Below are 16,672 nucleotides of genomic sequence, written 5' to 3'. Positions count from 1 at the left end.
AGCTGGGCTTCTTTCATTCAAGTTTAGTTAAAGTCCTCTTATTTTACTCTTGAAGAGGCTTTTCTTTGTTTTATTTAAAAATGTTTTACTAATTGTAATAATAAAGTTCTCCCTGCGTTCGCGTGGGTTTCCTCTGAGTGCTCCAGTTTCCCCCACAGTCCAAAGACATGTGGTACAGAAGAATTAGGTAGGTTAAATTGTCCGTAGTGTATGAGTGTGAATGATTGTGTATGGATGTTTCCCAGAGATGGGTAGCTGCTGGAAGGGCATCCGCTGCGTGAAACAAACGCAAGACAAGTTGGCTGTTCATTCTGCTGTGGCCACCCCAGATTAATAAAGGGACTAAGCCGAAAAGAAAATCAATAAATGTTTAAGGTTCATGTCAAAAGCAGAAAAAGGAACAAACAATACAGCTATCATTATAAATATAATTTTACAAGGGTTTCACAGTGAACCTGATACATCATAGAGTATTAGATGTGCATGTTTTTAACTAAGGTAGTGTGCTTTTTATTTTTTTAAATGCACATGTGTTATTATAAGCTTATGTTATTAATGTTTTTAAATATAAAACATGAGCAATATTATTTAAAAGTTTATTTAAAAAAAAGTAACTATATAAAAAGGTTTAACAATTTCAACCTAAACCAGGTTATGTGTTTGTTGTTGAATAACTGATTCAGTTATTCACAGAAAGTTCTGTAATTCAGTAGTTCACAGTAAAGTGAAGTGGCTTTTGGATGTTATGAATGGGCCGTTGAATCACTGACTCATTTGATTAATTCAAAAACACAGATTCTTTCATCATTGAACACCTTGTGATTAGACTTGTTGACAGCACTGCAAATGCAGACTTATTTGAACAGCTTGAAATATTATAGCAAACTGACTTAAACAGGCATTATAACTGTAACCTAAAATTATCTCTAGCGTTTTTTATGATATTTTAATAATCATATTTTGATGAAGTTCCTGTCCAGTGTTCTAGAACAAGGACGAAATAATAATAAATAATACAGTCACCATGTACTCTGTGATGTTTTTTCTGGTATTACTTGTTCCATGGTTTAAATAAAAGATGATTCAAATTCTCAAAATTCATCACTGCATGATCCTGCACTCAGAAGAGTTTGTTCTCTGCCTCTAGGGTGAATCTCCATCCTCTCAGGAAGGTGAGAGGTAGCGTGAGTCTTCTGAACCCTGCTGGGTTTACTGTTCTGCTCATTACGGACACAGTTTGTGGGCTGACTCCGAGTTTTGAGTGGCTATTAATCTTATTTCAGTGCAACTCCAAAAAGAAATACCTTCATCCCTTGAGGACTCTTCTTTGACTGTAGTTAGACCCTTACAGTATTGATTTGTCTTTTGTATGGCTGTAATGTCATACCTATGGTGTTCATAATGTGTATTCGATGTCAATACACATAATGAACATTGTGCATTGTCGTATACATATTTAATATACATGATTTCATCTCTGTTTCTTCTCCTTGTTTTTTTTCCCTGTTGATGTTGTTTTGTGCATTCTATATGATTGAACTGAACTCTTTCATTATTTATAAGCTGAGAAATACGCTGGAAATGCAAGATCCATTTGATGTAGATGATGCAAGGTTTTCTTCCAAGCCTCTTTGAATCACGCAGTAACTAAAGAACTACACTGATCTGGCCTGTACTACAACACAAAAGACTAAATGCACAATTAACCTACACTGTGTTTCTGTGCTTTTTGTTTGCAGGAAGCTCCATATGTGATGCTGAAGAAGAACCACGAGCAGCTAGTAGGGAATGATAAATATGAGGGTTATTGTGTGGAGCTTGCGGCAGAAATCGCCAAACACGTGGGCTATTCCTACAGACTAGAGCTCGTGGGAGATGGAAAGTATGGAGCCAGAGATGCAGAGACAATGATGTGGAATGGGATGGTTGGAGAACTAGTGTATGGCGTAAGTAGATATTATCATTGAATATTTTGTGTGGTAGAGATTGAATGATTGACTGCTTTATTATATTTTCAATTAAGTTTTTCCAGTTTTCCATTAATTAGTTAATTAGTTTGTTTACTTAACATTTTTTTTATCTTATATATATTTTTTTTTATTTAAATTGTATTTTATTGCAGAGGATTGGTATATTAGGTTTGTGTCGAGCATACATTAAGAGCCACACTAGGCAGGAAAACATTAAGTATATGTAAAGATTATCAAGGTCAGTATGGCATGGATTTATTGATTGATTAATGATTTATTAACAAAATGTTTATTGGTTGATTAATTGGATGATTGATAACATTTTTATTTCCTTTCTAATTTACCTGTATTTTATTTTATTTTATTCTATTTTATGTTTTGATATTTTTAATGTTTAGTTCACCCTAAAATAAAGTAGTTTTCCTCAATCTAATCTAATCTTTGTTTATTTTCACACAAATTAAGATATTTTAGATAAAATCTGAGAGCTCCCTCATCCTCCAAAGACAGCAACAGCCCTGATACGTTCAAAGTCCCAAAAAGGCACCAAAATCTTTGTCAAAACATTCACTGTAAAAAGTTTAGGCCAGTAAAAAAAAAAATCTTTATTTCCTTTTGCTTTTTCTTGTTCACTCAACTTTTAAAAACATCAGCTGCTCTCACCTAAAATTATTTGTCAGAAATACAAACAACAATTAGTTGGGTTAAAATAAGATTATTACTTTTCTGGAGAGGTGAACTACTCTGTAACAAAACTTTCTAAGTTATTCCAACTAAAAATGTTTTTGTCTGCAGAACTGGAATGCCTGAAGTTGAGAATGATTTTATTGTGTACTTAAGGTTTTTTTTTTCACTTTTAATTAATAGGACAGTAGAGAATATAGACAAGAAAGTTTGGGGAGAGGGGCATAGAACCTCGAGGCGGGAATCAAACTCAGGTCTCCGTGAACACCGGAGTGCCATGTTACGACACACTAACCACTATGCTATTGGCACCAACGTATCCTCAACTTTTGAAAACATCAGTTGCACTGAACTAAAATGTCTGAAGTTGAATGAACAAAAAACACTTTTGGATATTGGTATTAACAAATAATACATTTTCAAAACAAACAAACAATCATATTTCAACTTAAAAAAAGAGAAAGCCATGCTTCACATGTAAAGTCTGTCCTGACATGTTTTGATGCTTGTTTTGTTTACTGTTATTGTTGTTTTACCTCCTGTCTTGTTTCTAATTCTGTGTCTAATACATTTTTTGTTAACATTTGTCTCTGTTTTAATTTTTTTTAGTTGAAGTATGTTTGTTTGTTCTGATAATGTATCATTTCTTAATACCAACTCCCACAAGAGTTTTTGTTTTTTGTTCACTCAACTTCAGCAATTTAGGCCAGTGCAACTGATGTTTTCAAAAGTTGAGTACACATCGGCGCCAATGGTGTGGTGGTTACATTTACATTTACATTTAGCCATTTAGCAGACGCTTTTATCCAAAGCAACTTACAAATGAGGACAAGGAAGCAATTTACACAACTAAGAGCAACAATGAATAAGTACTAAAGGCAAGTTTCAGGTCTGTAAAGTCTAAGAAGGGAAGTATTAGTAGTTTTTTTTTTTTTTTTTTTTTTTTTTTTTGGTACAGTTAGTGTGATATTCAAAGAGGCAATTGCAGATTAGGAAGTGAAGTGGAGACTAAATAGTTGAGTTTTTAGTCGTTTCTTGAAAATAGCGAGTGACTCTGCTGTTCTGATGCAGTTAGGGAGTTCATTCCACCAACTGGGCAGATTGAGCGTGAGCGTTCGCGAAAGTGATTTTTTCCCTCTTTGGGACGGAACCACGAGGCGACGTTCATTCACAGAACGCAAGTTTCTGGAGGGCACATAGATCTGCAGAAGTGAGTGCAGATAAGAAGGTGCTAGGCCAGAAGTCACTTTGTAGGCAAACATCAGAGTTTTGAATTTGATGCGAGCAGCAACTGGCAGCCAGTGCAAACGGACTAGCAGCGGAGTGACATGTGCTCGTTTAGGTTCATTGAAGACAACTCGTGCTGCTGCACGAGCAGTTGAAGAGGCTTGATAGAGTTAGCTGGAAGCCCAGCTAGTAGAGAGTTGCAGTAATGGTTATTGTGTTGACACATGGCACTCCCTCTCTCTCCTCTACCCACACTTTACTGTCTATGCTTTCTACTGTCCTATCAATTAAAGGTGAAAAAATGCTGAGTACACAAGAAAAAGAAAATAAGAATTATGTTTTTTTTTTTTTTTGTTGACTCAACTTTAAGCATTCCATTTCTGCAGACAAACATTTTCAGTCGGCACATTTTTAAAAATTGTGTTACAGAGTTCAACTCTCCAGAAAATAAATAATCTTATGTTAACCCAACTAAATGTTTTTTGTATTACTGATAAATAAGTTTAGGTCAGTGCAGCTGATGTTTTCAAAAATTAAGTGAACAAGAAAAAACGAAAGCAAATAAGGATTTTTTTTTTGTACTGACTTTTTAGAGTGATCTATGTGACTTCAGTGGTTCTGCTGAAACTGTTCATATGAAGCTGCTGCATTCATCCCTTGAGGACTCACAGCAAATTTAATTTTGCCTTCGTCTCCCATGTTTATGCACATTTACTGCAGACAATACCACACTTTGATCACACATTTATTTAAATTTGCACTGTCTTTGTTCTCATGCATTGTTGCTCCTCGTATATAGTTGTACTGACACTATGCGGCTTTGCGAGTTTACTTTGCGAGTTTACACTATGCAAGTTTACTGTCTTTCATTTATTACAAACATGCACTGTTTTAGCAAAGAGTTGAACAGATCTTTTAATCCAAGATCCTTTGCAAATTCTCTTTTGTGGACTTGTTTATATACATAACTACAGAGATGCATATATGTTAATATGTGCCTGTCAATTAAGTCAGTGGGTGGGGAAAACCACACTCTTATGTCATGCTGCAGTGGGCTTTAAAATCACTGGAATGTGGACTTTTGTTTATATCAATCCATTATGACTGTGGACACACTATATCTACACATAGTTCTGTCCAATCAGCTTCCAAAAGTTGATTTTGCATCATAGGTACCCTTTAAGTGTAAGTACGTCTGTATCACACATTTAGAATATATCTGCATTTTGTCCATTTCCTGAACGCAATCTCTTTAACAATGACAAAAAAATAAATAAAAAAATAAATAAACAGCAATGTGTACAAATTTTGTCACAGAACAAAGAACAGGACATGTTGTCTCCAAACCTCAATGCCTCAGGTTGAACAAAACATTTTTTATTTGGTCTCTCATCAGCACTCATGAAAAAGATTTCCCCTCCTGTCCTGTTTCCTCCCCTCATGTTAGAACAATTTCTGATTTTGCAATATAGCAAAGAGTCCAGGCACCCTACTGAAAAAAGGTCAATTAGATAGGTATAGTTAAGAATACCAAAAAATAGTGTTTGGTTTTCATAGCCACTCTTAGTTCTTGGTTGTAGTTTCTTTTTGAGAGCATGTTTACCCTGAGGCTGCAGCATTAGTGGCTTTGGAAAGCTAAGCAGTGTCAGATGTAGTCTGTCTTCGTTGGGCTAAATGCGAACACTCCAGCTCAGTGTTGTCAAGCGGCATTCGTTACTATTCTTTTCTGCTTGAAGAAAATACAGCATTATTATAAAGCACGGAAAGAGTGATAGTGCACGAGGGATTCTCTTGAGGACATAGCGCTGAGTAGAACTGACTCTGTAGTGATCCGTGATACTTGAAGTTATTTATATGTTCGCCTGCTTCTAAAATTGTAGATAAAGCTTTTTGTTGCTTTGTGCTTGATTTGTAATTCCAGTGAGTTCTGAAAACCTACTGAGGAAAAGTCTTGTTGTGTGTGAAACTGGATCTCAAAGCTTTGTAATACACATTCTGAATGTTTGATTTCATCACTTTCTGTGAAGCCACTCAAAGCATGAGTAGTATGCTTTATTGTTAACGTAGTAAATAACACAGGACCAAAAATGAAAATGTATTTATTCATTATTCACCCTGGTGGTATTCCACTCTAATATGTCCTTCTTTACTTTCCATAAAAGGATAAAATATTTTTAAAAATGTCATGCTCACCCACATAATGTTGATAAATAGCAATATTTTAAAGTTTTAAATAACAACAAAATGATAATTCGAGAATTTGACACAAACAATAGCTGTTTCTCAATTTCAACAATGCAGAAAACGGACTTGTGTTTTCGTGAAGACCTATCTGGAGTGCATTTCCAAAAACCATCGTTAGCCTGATAAGCTCGCAAGTTGCATTGTTACAAACATAGTTAATTGATTTGGCATTTCCCAAATTAGTCAATCCAATGAACATTCGCAAACTGCATTTCAAACTTTTACGCTTGCCACTACCCTTCTAGAGCTGTAGTTAGAAGTATACTTCCTGGTTGTGTTCTATCCCCAGTTATCCTCCATTTAGAACATTCTTACATTTAAACTTGGAATGATAAAAAAAAAACATTCAAATCATCTCTCTTAGGTGTAATTTGCTTTCAAAATCATTTTACAGTTCAGTTTTAGTGATCTTCACATTGATAATTGCGCTCCCTTTGTAGTGCACTTTTAAAACAAATGCCATTTTGAACGCAGCCGTGGATCATGACGAAAGCTAGAGGTGACTAATTATTTAAAACCCGAATTTATGTTACATCTCCAAAGCTTGTGAAAAGAAAAATAATTAGCATACATTAATGCTTTAAATTTTTAGTGCGTTAATTATTAAGAAATGTATCTGTTCTGTATTTGACATGGTTAAAAGATCTCTGCAGTGGTTTGAATGTGTGTCAAATTGTAAAAGTAGGCTTTTCTAAAAAAATTTAATGAAAAATAAATAAGCCTTATCCTACTTAATAATAATAATAATAATAATAATAATAATAATAATAATTATTATTATTATTATTATTATTATTTTAAGTATGATTTTTTCATTTCTTAATAACTACCCTACTGTAATTAGGCCTACAATCATTAACGACTGATATGATTTATACATGAGATTAGAATACATGTTAGCCTAATTTTATATGGAATATTTTTTATAATATTTGTAAAGGAAACATATTTAGGTTCTGTATGTGTCGTTTACGTTTATTTCAAATTATGTGGAAAAACGAGTGCATGCTTTTACCAAAAGTAATATTGCATTTAGTTGCAAATACGAGTGTGTGTAAAGCAAAATACATAGTTCAAACGATGGATCTGCAACAGTTGTTTTTTTTTAGGGAAGAGACTACTCACTACATTGTTGTTTTCCCAAATAATGCATTGAACTATGATAGTTTAGCTGTGAGTTATGTCGTTGTTTGGGAAATGCACTCCTGGCCAGGTTAACTCTGTAGGCGAAAACACAGAACGTGTCCTGTGAGAAATCAGATGCTGCATTCTTCCTAATGGCCACTTGACCTTCACATATTTTTAACGAAAAATTATTTAAACATTACAGCATTCATACAATGATTTATTGTTTTTCCCATTTCAATATATAACATACACAAAAACCTTACAAATATACTTTGCACAATACAAATAAGCCAATTTTAATACAAAACTTGGCAAATAAATACCCTTTAAGTGTCTTTATTAGGATTTTCATGGTAATGCTTACTTTCACAGTTTTATTCAGGAAACCTCCTGAGATAAATAAGTTATATCTCTGAACTTTAATGATAAGCAGCTGCACTTCCCACCTCCTTTATTCAGCCGCAAAGATTTCCATGACTTCTCAAGCGAGTTTTGTGCTTAAGTCTGCATGCACGCATCCTAAATATCAAGAACACATCCGGAAACTTTTATGCGTCCTGTCTTCTTGTGGTTTTGAGTTTTGGAAATGAACTTTGACAGTTTATGACGATGTTACATGAGAACACGAGGACGCAAGAGCTATGAAGAAAGCTTATTTAGAAACAGTCATTATTTTATTGAGAAAAAGATATTTGTCTTTGTGCTGCTTTGCACTTTCATGGAACTCTATTAGCCTTGCGATTCGCTCTATTTCTGTTTATCTCTAGATTAGGACTCAAGTCATGACAACATGTGTTTTTGTTGCTTTAACTTACAATGTTTCCCATGTTTGAACTTAAATTAAAATTAAAATCCTGTTTTCATTTACTCATGCTTTACAAACACTTATGTGTTTCTTTCTTCTACTGAACACAAAAAAAAGTTTTTAAAGAAAGCTGAAAATCTTCCATTGGGAAAAACAAAACTATGGAAGTCAATGGTTACAAGTCAAAACTAAGCAACGTATGATGTTTTGCAGTTTTTGGCAAATAAATATTTTTACTTAGTTGAAGAAAGTTCATGGGTTATACTTTGTATCCCATTTCTATTAATCTGATATTCACACAACTTTTCTTTTCAGGGTTGAGTCACAGTGAATTACCGGACTAATATTTTCACAAATGCACAAAGTCCAATGTTAAAGGTCAGGATTTTTGTTAAATTAAGTATTAAAGATTTAGTTCACCACAAATGAAAAGTTCTTTCATCATTTACTCACCCCTGTGCCGTTCCAAGTCTTCTCATCTTCACAAAACAAATGAAGATTTTTTTTTAATTCTGTGCTTCTGTTTTTGCTAACCACCTCTACTGTCAGTTCTCACACTCTGCAAAGAAATATTGAATCATTTTAGTTCAGTTTTTTTATTTTTTATTTTTTATTTTTTTGCCATAATATCAGTGGTATGATTGGTCAGACCAATTGTCAATCTGACTCCCTGGGAGGGATCAATAGGTGAAAACAAGGTCAATTTGGGGAACATCTAGAAAAACCCAAACACATGGTCAAATTTAACTTATTTTAATGTTAATTTTAAATTTTTAAATAATGGTTGTACATTATTTACCTAAATTAGAGTTAAACCAACTCGGAGTGTACATTTGAAAGGGTTAAGCAAAGAAAACTTTGTTCACTGATCAATGTATGTGAATTAAAGCCTGATATAAATCTATTCATCAAATAAAATGTTGTCTATCAGAAATTGTATTAATATAAATAATCTACTTTCAAATTCATACAGAAGCAAAATTTTTTACTTGTGTATTAAACATAAAGACATTTTTGAGGGGTGAGAAAATTACGATATGGATTTCTTTTTTGATGTAAGTTAATCATATTTTGATTTGTTTGTTTTTTTTTAACCTAACACTGTTGTATACCACACAAACACTCACAATATGGCACACAAGTTAAACTATTCTGGGATACTTTTGGGTAAGGTAACACTTTACATTAAGGTTCCATTGGTTATTGTTAGTTAGCAAGTGTTAGCTAACATGAGCAAACAATGTGATGTGTGATCACGCTGTAAGCTCCCACAATAATATCAAGCAATAATAACAGTAGTTTTCATTGTCATAATATTGTGAATTGATACTGCAAATTATGGTAAAAAGCACAGTTACAATTACTGAATTATATTATAATAGTTTAGTTTGTTTATTATTATTGTCATAGTATTCTTATTATTCTTATTATTCATAGAATTGTAGAATCATCCTGGTGGATGAATAACATTTAGTATGTTAAACTAGTGCTTTTTACATAGTTTTAAATTACAAATTTTAAATCCCATAAGATAGAATTCAAATATAAAATGGAGACAAATGTAGATCTTGCCTTTCAGCAAGGCTGAGGTTGGGATCTTTATCTAAAAAAGGTTGGTGACCACTGACATAACCAGTCAAAAACAGTGGTGTGACTGATGAACATATTAATATGGATTTGAATGTATTCAGTGATGGTAAAGATTATATGAAGTACCCAAATGAGTCTGTGTTATTTGTTTCAGTGGTTGTTATCAGATTGTAACATACCTAATACCTAATATTATTCCAAGTGTAACATACCTTGGAATGTCATAACTGATAAATCAGAATAAATTATTCCAGACAGCCGTGTAATAAATAAATATAATGTGCTGGTTGCTATTCACTGCCATTGTATAGACAACAATGAGCATTTGTGGCCTTCACAGATGGTAATTTGAAAAATATTTGAAAAAGCATTAGAACAACACCTGACTACATTTTCCACATTTTTTAAAGTTGAACTATCGCTTAATTAATGTTAATTTTGTGTTGTAGAAAGCAGATGTTGCTGTGGCCCCCCTCACCATCACACTGGTCAGAGAAGAGGTCATTGACTTCTCCAAGCCCTTCATGAGCTTAGGAATCTCCATCATGATCAAGAAACCCACTAAATCCAAACCAGGCGTCTTCTCGTTCCTGGACCCGCTGGCCTATGAGATCTGGATGTGCATTGTGTTTGCTTATATTGGTGTGAGTGTGGTGCTGTTCCTGGTCAGCCGCTTCAGTCCATACGAGTGGCATGCAGATGATGAAGAGGAAACAGCAGATCAGCAAAACCAGAACCAACCACCGTCGCCAGAACCAAACCAGTCGCCAAACCAGAGTCAGAACCAGCGAGAGGAGAAGCAGGAGAAACAACCGGAGCACACCAATGAGTTTGGGATCTTCAACAGCCTGTGGTTTTCCCTCGGAGCCTTTATGCAGCAAGGATGCGATATCTCACCAAGGTAGGCCTAGATGAGAAGAAAAAAACGCAATTTTCATCATCATTGTCATAATGTTTCTCATCTTCCACTGCTGCTTGCTCATTTGGCTGACTCATGCTCTGCAAACAACATCTGTGATGGAGAAAATGGGTTGTAAAATAAAGATGATCTCTTTAATCGTCTGCTGCATAACACTGTCTCTGAACTACATCTGAAATGAAGACTGTGTTCAAATAAATTGCTCAGAATATATTTAAAAATAAACATGGTAAAGACTACAAATCAACAGTTATCATATATTGCAAATATTTTTTAACACTTTACATTATTGTTTAGTAGTTAACATTAGTTAAAGGTGCAGTAGGTGATTGTCCTCAGAAACTTTTTTTTTTTTTTTGTGCTGGTTGAAAGTCTCTTCACATTCCAATAGTACTGATTAAAGTAAAAGATCTAAATGTATTTTATTATGTATTTTTATATTTTGGGTAAGGCATGAGACTAAAAATTTTCATCCAGTTAAAATAAGTCGGGCCGACAATTCCCATAATTCTGATAAGTAGCCCAAACTGTCTATCAGCAAATGTAGATTAGTACATCTGCGCACCCCATTAGCGCAGATCTATTTTACTCACAGAAAGCTTACGTAGATTTTGCTGTATTATGAACGGGTTATGTACCCAGAAGTGTTGTTCAGCAACTGAAATCTTTCAGCAAAAGTTGAAGTTGGTTTTCATATCACATTGATTCATTTTTTGAACAATGATAACCTGTTACGTGCTCCCTATATTGTTCACCGTGCTACTTTGAATATTTGGTCTGAAATAACATGTAAGTGTGATTTAGTAATAAGTCTAATTCCTGCACCCTGCCGGCCAACCACTAAGCATGCAGTAGTTGCTTTAGGAAAAATTGCATGATAGAGTGAGACCAGCAATCTTTGCATGCCTGAAATATTGTGCATTATGACAAGTTTTGCTTGCCACACTGAAATCGTGCTAGATATAATACAGTTTACAGAATTGCTGTATTATAAAGTACTATAAGTTGTCTAACTGGTGAACGACATGATCTATTGAGTTGTCTGCTTTCATTTTTAAGGTGCGCGTTCATGATTTCAGTAGGCGTGGCTTTGGACTGTGTTTTCAAAGCTTTTATGCTAACAGTTAGCATTTTGGCAGATCACCTACTGAACCTTTTATCCATTAACATTAGCTAGTGATGAGTAACACATTTGTTCCTGTGTTTATTAATCTTTGCTAATGACATTATTAACTTAGAATTATTATACAATATTAAACAAAAAAAGGCTACTTAAATAAATATACAATTTATTATATTAATACATAAAGTTAAACAAAAAAAATGCTATTTATTTGTAGCTAGCTGAATTTTAAAAAGAAGTTTACAATTATTTCATTTCATTATATATATAAAGTATATATAATTTTAAAAGCGGAAGTTAAATACGGAGTTAAATGCGGAGCTTATATATAAGCTCCGCATTTAACTTTTTTTTTTTTTTTTTTTTTTTTTACATATTTCCCAAATGATGTTTAATAGAGCAAGAAAATTTTCACAGTATGTCTGATAATATATTTTCTTCTTGAGAAAGTCTTATTTGTTTTCGGTTATTGTTCGGTTTTATTTTAGTTTTTGTGTTGTAAAAAAACATTTTAAGGACAAAATTATTAGCCCCTTTAAGCATTTTTTTTTTCGATAGTCTACAGAACGAACCATTTTTATACAATAACTTGCCTAATAACCCTAACCTGTCTAGTTAACCTAATTAACCTAGTTAAGCCTTTAAATGACACTTTAAGCTGTTTAGAAGTGTCTTGAAAAATATCTAGTTAAATATTATATACTGTTATCATGACAAGATACAATGAATCAGTTATCAGAAGTAAGTTATTAAAACTATTATGTGTAGAAATATGTTGGTTAAAATCTTCTCTCTTTTAAATAGAAATTATTGAAAAAATAATCAGGGGGCTAATAATTCTGACTTCAACTGTGTATATGTTTATGTATATAATTACTTCATTTGCCATACAGCCTAAATTGAAAATACATTCCAAATATTTTTCCAGCCTTACAAAAATTTTGTAGCTTTCTCCTAACCTGTGCCTTCCTACAACCTTATTACGAAGAACTTTTTAAAAGCAAGGTGTAACATGGGAAAAGGTGTAGATTTTGATATGGTATGAAGATTTTATAGGCACTGTATATACTGTATATTTGTATAAGGGACGTTTTCAGAGATAATAAAGGGTGGTAATATTAGTACATTTATTGGTAGAACTTAAATACGATGGCTGAGAAATTTTAACTACTGCAATTTAAGAAAACACATGCAAATAGAAATTAACACCAGCAAATTAAGAAAACATCTTCAAATTCTTACAATGCAAACACAAATTCAAAGTGCGCTGCAGAAACACAAATAGAAAAACACGCTTCAAATTAAAAAGCAGGTTTTTCTATTTGGGTTTGCAATGTTAGGATTTGCAGTGCATGTGTTATTAAACTGATGAAGATGTTTTTTTAATTTGCTGGTGTTTTTTTCTATTTGCATGTATCTTCTTAAGTTCAGCATGTTGAGCTCTCTCTGCCACCATACTTAAGCTTGAAAAACGAATAAAACCTCACAAATCGTCTTTTTTACATTAGCAATAAACCTTTCTCTGCTTGTCACAGTTTGCAGGGAGTGATTCAATATAGGAATCACCAGCATAGAGCCTTCTTCTCCAAGCATCTTATTGGATCTCAGCCTGTCTCTTTGACCGATTGGACACTTATTCACAGTTTTTTTTATACTAGCATTAGTCATGAGGGAAGTGTTAGCATAAGTCGGGCTAGCGCTGACACCCCTGCTAGGGTCTTCTAGCCTCATTATGTGCAGATTGGCCTGGAGCCTCTGGGTTTGCTGGCTCTTCTGCTAGTGTTTGACATTTTGGTTGGACATGTATATCCTTGGCTTGAGGGAAGCAAGCAACACACTCAAATTAGATTACACTGCCAGAGAGCCTCCATGACAGATGTGATTGTCTGCGCCAGAGCACTGAGCTAGACAGTGTTTTTTTATCCATGCCGGATAAGGACTTCATGCAAAAAAACTTCATCTAAAGTTCTGACATAAGGACATTCATTAGGAAATCATTCAGTTGGTTTATTGTGTGAAGGCTTTGATTGAACTGAAAAGGTGATGAACGGTTGTGTTGTTTTGACTGGAGAGTTTCAGATAAGGATGAGGGAATAAGTCTATTATGAGCCTCCAATAATGCATTTTATGAAGTCTTTTTAATTTTTATGATACTTGATGCTTGATCTGAATCTTGAACAAATCATTGTTTTATTGTTGTAAAAAAAACAAATGTATAACAAACAAACAATATTAATTATTATTGTTTTTGTTATTCACATATTAGAGATATTTTAAAGTTGTTTAAAATATGTTGGCCACATATAGTTATATAATATATAATATATATATAATATAAATATATAAACATATATATGTATATATAAATTATTATTTAATATATTATTTGTAAAAATAATTGTTGTTGTTGATATTAATCATATTATTAGACCAGTAATTTTACATTAGACCGTTTTTTTTTTATTAGACATTAGACCAACTGTTTAATACAATTCCAAAGTCTTTAAAACTACCTTGTTGTGTCATTCTTATACTATTTTCCTAATTCTATAGCTGATATGTTTATACTTATTTGTATTTGCCCCTAACATTGTTTATCTTTCAGTTGTACACCTTTTTTTATTTTATTTTTATGTGTATTCTTTGACATTCAAAAAAAGTTAATGTATAATGTAATGTGTATTTATATAGTGAATATATTATGTATGGCCATACACACAAAGCCCTTCACAATCATGATGGGGGTCTCTCCACACCACCACCAGTGTGCTGCATACACTTGTCTTGAATGATGCGACAGCAGCCACAGGACAGGGATTGGGCCGATAGCAAAAATTTAGTCCGAGCACCGAGATTACACCCCTACTCTCTACAAAAAGTGCCATCGGATTTTTAATGACCACAGAGAGTCAGGACCTCAGTTTAACGTCTTATCCAAAAGACGGTGCTCACTGACAGTTTTGTGTCCCCTTCATTGTACTGGGGCATTAGGACTCACACAAACCAAAGGGTGAGCAACCCCTGCTGGCCTCTCTAACACCACTTCCAACAACAACCTAGTTTTCCCATGTGGTCTCCCATCCAGGTACTGACCAGGCTCAGCCCTGATAAGCTTTAGTAAGTAATTAGCATTGGGTTGCAGGGTAATATGGCTTATAAAGCATTATTATTATTATTATTATTATTATTATTATTATTATTATTATTATTATTATTGGATAATCAACCATTTAGATTTAGAAATAGTCAATAGTCAAAATGTTATGGCATACTACTACTACTACTACTAATAATTTATATTATTAATATTAATCGATGATCAACTATTTAGATCAAGAACCATCTATTAAATAAATCTAATTATATAAACATAGGAACAATATTAGGGGTGTCACGTTGGCAGTGGGTAGAACGATCGCCTCACAACACGAAGGTGGCTGGTTCGAGCCCCAGCTGGGTCAGTTGGCATTTTTGTGTGGAGTTTCTCCCCGTGTTCATGTGGGTTTTCTCTGGGTGCTCCAGTTTCCCCCACAATCCAAAGACATGCGCTATAGGTGAATTAAATAAGCTAAATTGGCCGTAGTGTATATGTATGGATGCAAGAGTGTATGGGTGTTACCCAGTGTTGGGTTGCAGCTGGATGGGCATATGTTTAAATCATATGCTGGATAAGTTGGCGGTAAATTCCGCTGTGGCGACCTCTGATTAATAAAGGGACTAAGCTTAAAATAAAATAAATGAATAATTAATATTAATAATAATATTTGTTGTTTTCTTTGTTGTTGGTATTATTTATGCCTAGATATTGCTAACCCATAATCATTTGATTGCCTGTGAAACGTAGTTAAGCAAATAGGTCATTTTTTTTAGTTGGCCATATTAACAGGTTGCATGCAAGATGTTGTAATACAATGCAATGATTTCACTCTATGAAAAATAAGAAATTGTCATAGATATATTTTTTATACATTTTTACTGTACCACAAGACAAAGTGCTTATTAAGAGAATGTTTTTACAAGTTGTGGTTCTGCTGGGCATTTGAATCTCGGATACTTTATACTCGGAGCCATTTAAATACTTTTTCGGACTGTGAGGTTATTTGTCAGTCATGGCAGAAAGCAGCGTTTAAGAAAGTCTTCAGCTAGAGTGTTTTGGTAATGAGGACTGTGTGGGCCAGACAGAAAACACCAAGCGGCTTACAGTATTTATCTCTGACAGGAAACTTGTTTGTCCTCGACAAATGTCAGAGCTGCCACTCAGAGCTGTGACTGCTCACATTGTTATTCACTCCAGCTCATCTGCGCCATCGCTTCAGAAAAATCCCCGCTACCTCATCCACACTGTCTGATTAGTTCCTGATGAGGTGCTTATGAAGGGTGCTTAGGATTTCATTAATTCATTATTTCTTTTAAAGGTGCCAAAAACAAAGTCTCTTTGACGTCTCGCGAGACAGAGAGCAAATAGAGATGCTACTGTAAGCACGAGGGCAATCAAAGCAATTAACCAGGGCTCGAGCTCTGCTGTAATCTGAAGTCATGAAGCGATGGCACAGATGATTAGCAACGTGAGCGGAGAATTACTCAAGCCCACAGCAGCCTGACACGGCTCTGATGGTATATAAATGAATAACTCGACACACGGCACGATTGCTGCTCGTCTTTTAACGCTTCACCCAGAGGTGGGAATTGTAGACTGTTTGCTATGCATATTATGCACTATCACTGTCACGTCCACTAGCATCAACACTGTGCATTTCATAGCACGTTTCAGATAGGCTTCTGTAAACAACATGCTTTTGTGAACTGTCTTTTCAGATTCCGACAGTTAAAAGCCACCTGTTAGTGGAAACCGTCTGTGTTCGTCTGCATAAATTCTTTATGTGAAGCACGCGTCTTGAGTGCTGTAGTGTTAATTTGGTAATTCATTCATTAAAGTGATTTATTTCTCTGCTCTGCATCACTGCATCTTACATTATTTTAAT

At 34.1% G+C, this 16,672-nt stretch overlaps 1 protein-coding gene across 6 annotated transcripts in view; it reads left to right on the top strand.

Moving 5' to 3' along the window:
* gria1b (glutamate receptor, ionotropic, AMPA 1b) overlaps positions 1 to 16,672 on the top strand; it is a 111,088-nt gene that overhangs the window by 53,262 nt on the left and 41,154 nt on the right. For all 6 annotated transcript variants that reach the window (XR_012396509.1, XR_012396508.1, XR_012396510.1 and 3 more), the window contains 2 exon segments: positions 1,740 to 1,946; positions 10,098 to 10,549. Coding sequence is in view for 3 of the 6 variants with exons in the window: in XM_005161339.6 (XP_005161396.1) it covers positions 1,740 to 1,946; positions 10,098 to 10,549 (659 nt within the window). In the remaining 3 variants the exon portion in view is untranslated.

The sequence above is a fragment of the Danio rerio genome, chromosome 21 (genome assembly GCF_049306965.1).
Source record: "Danio rerio strain Tuebingen ecotype United States chromosome 21, GRCz12tu, whole genome shotgun sequence".
NCBI lineage: Eukaryota > Metazoa > Chordata > Actinopteri > Cypriniformes > Danionidae > Danio > Danio rerio.
The sequence above is the reverse complement of the archived record's forward strand: the minus strand, read 5'-3'. Positions and strand labels throughout refer to the sequence as shown.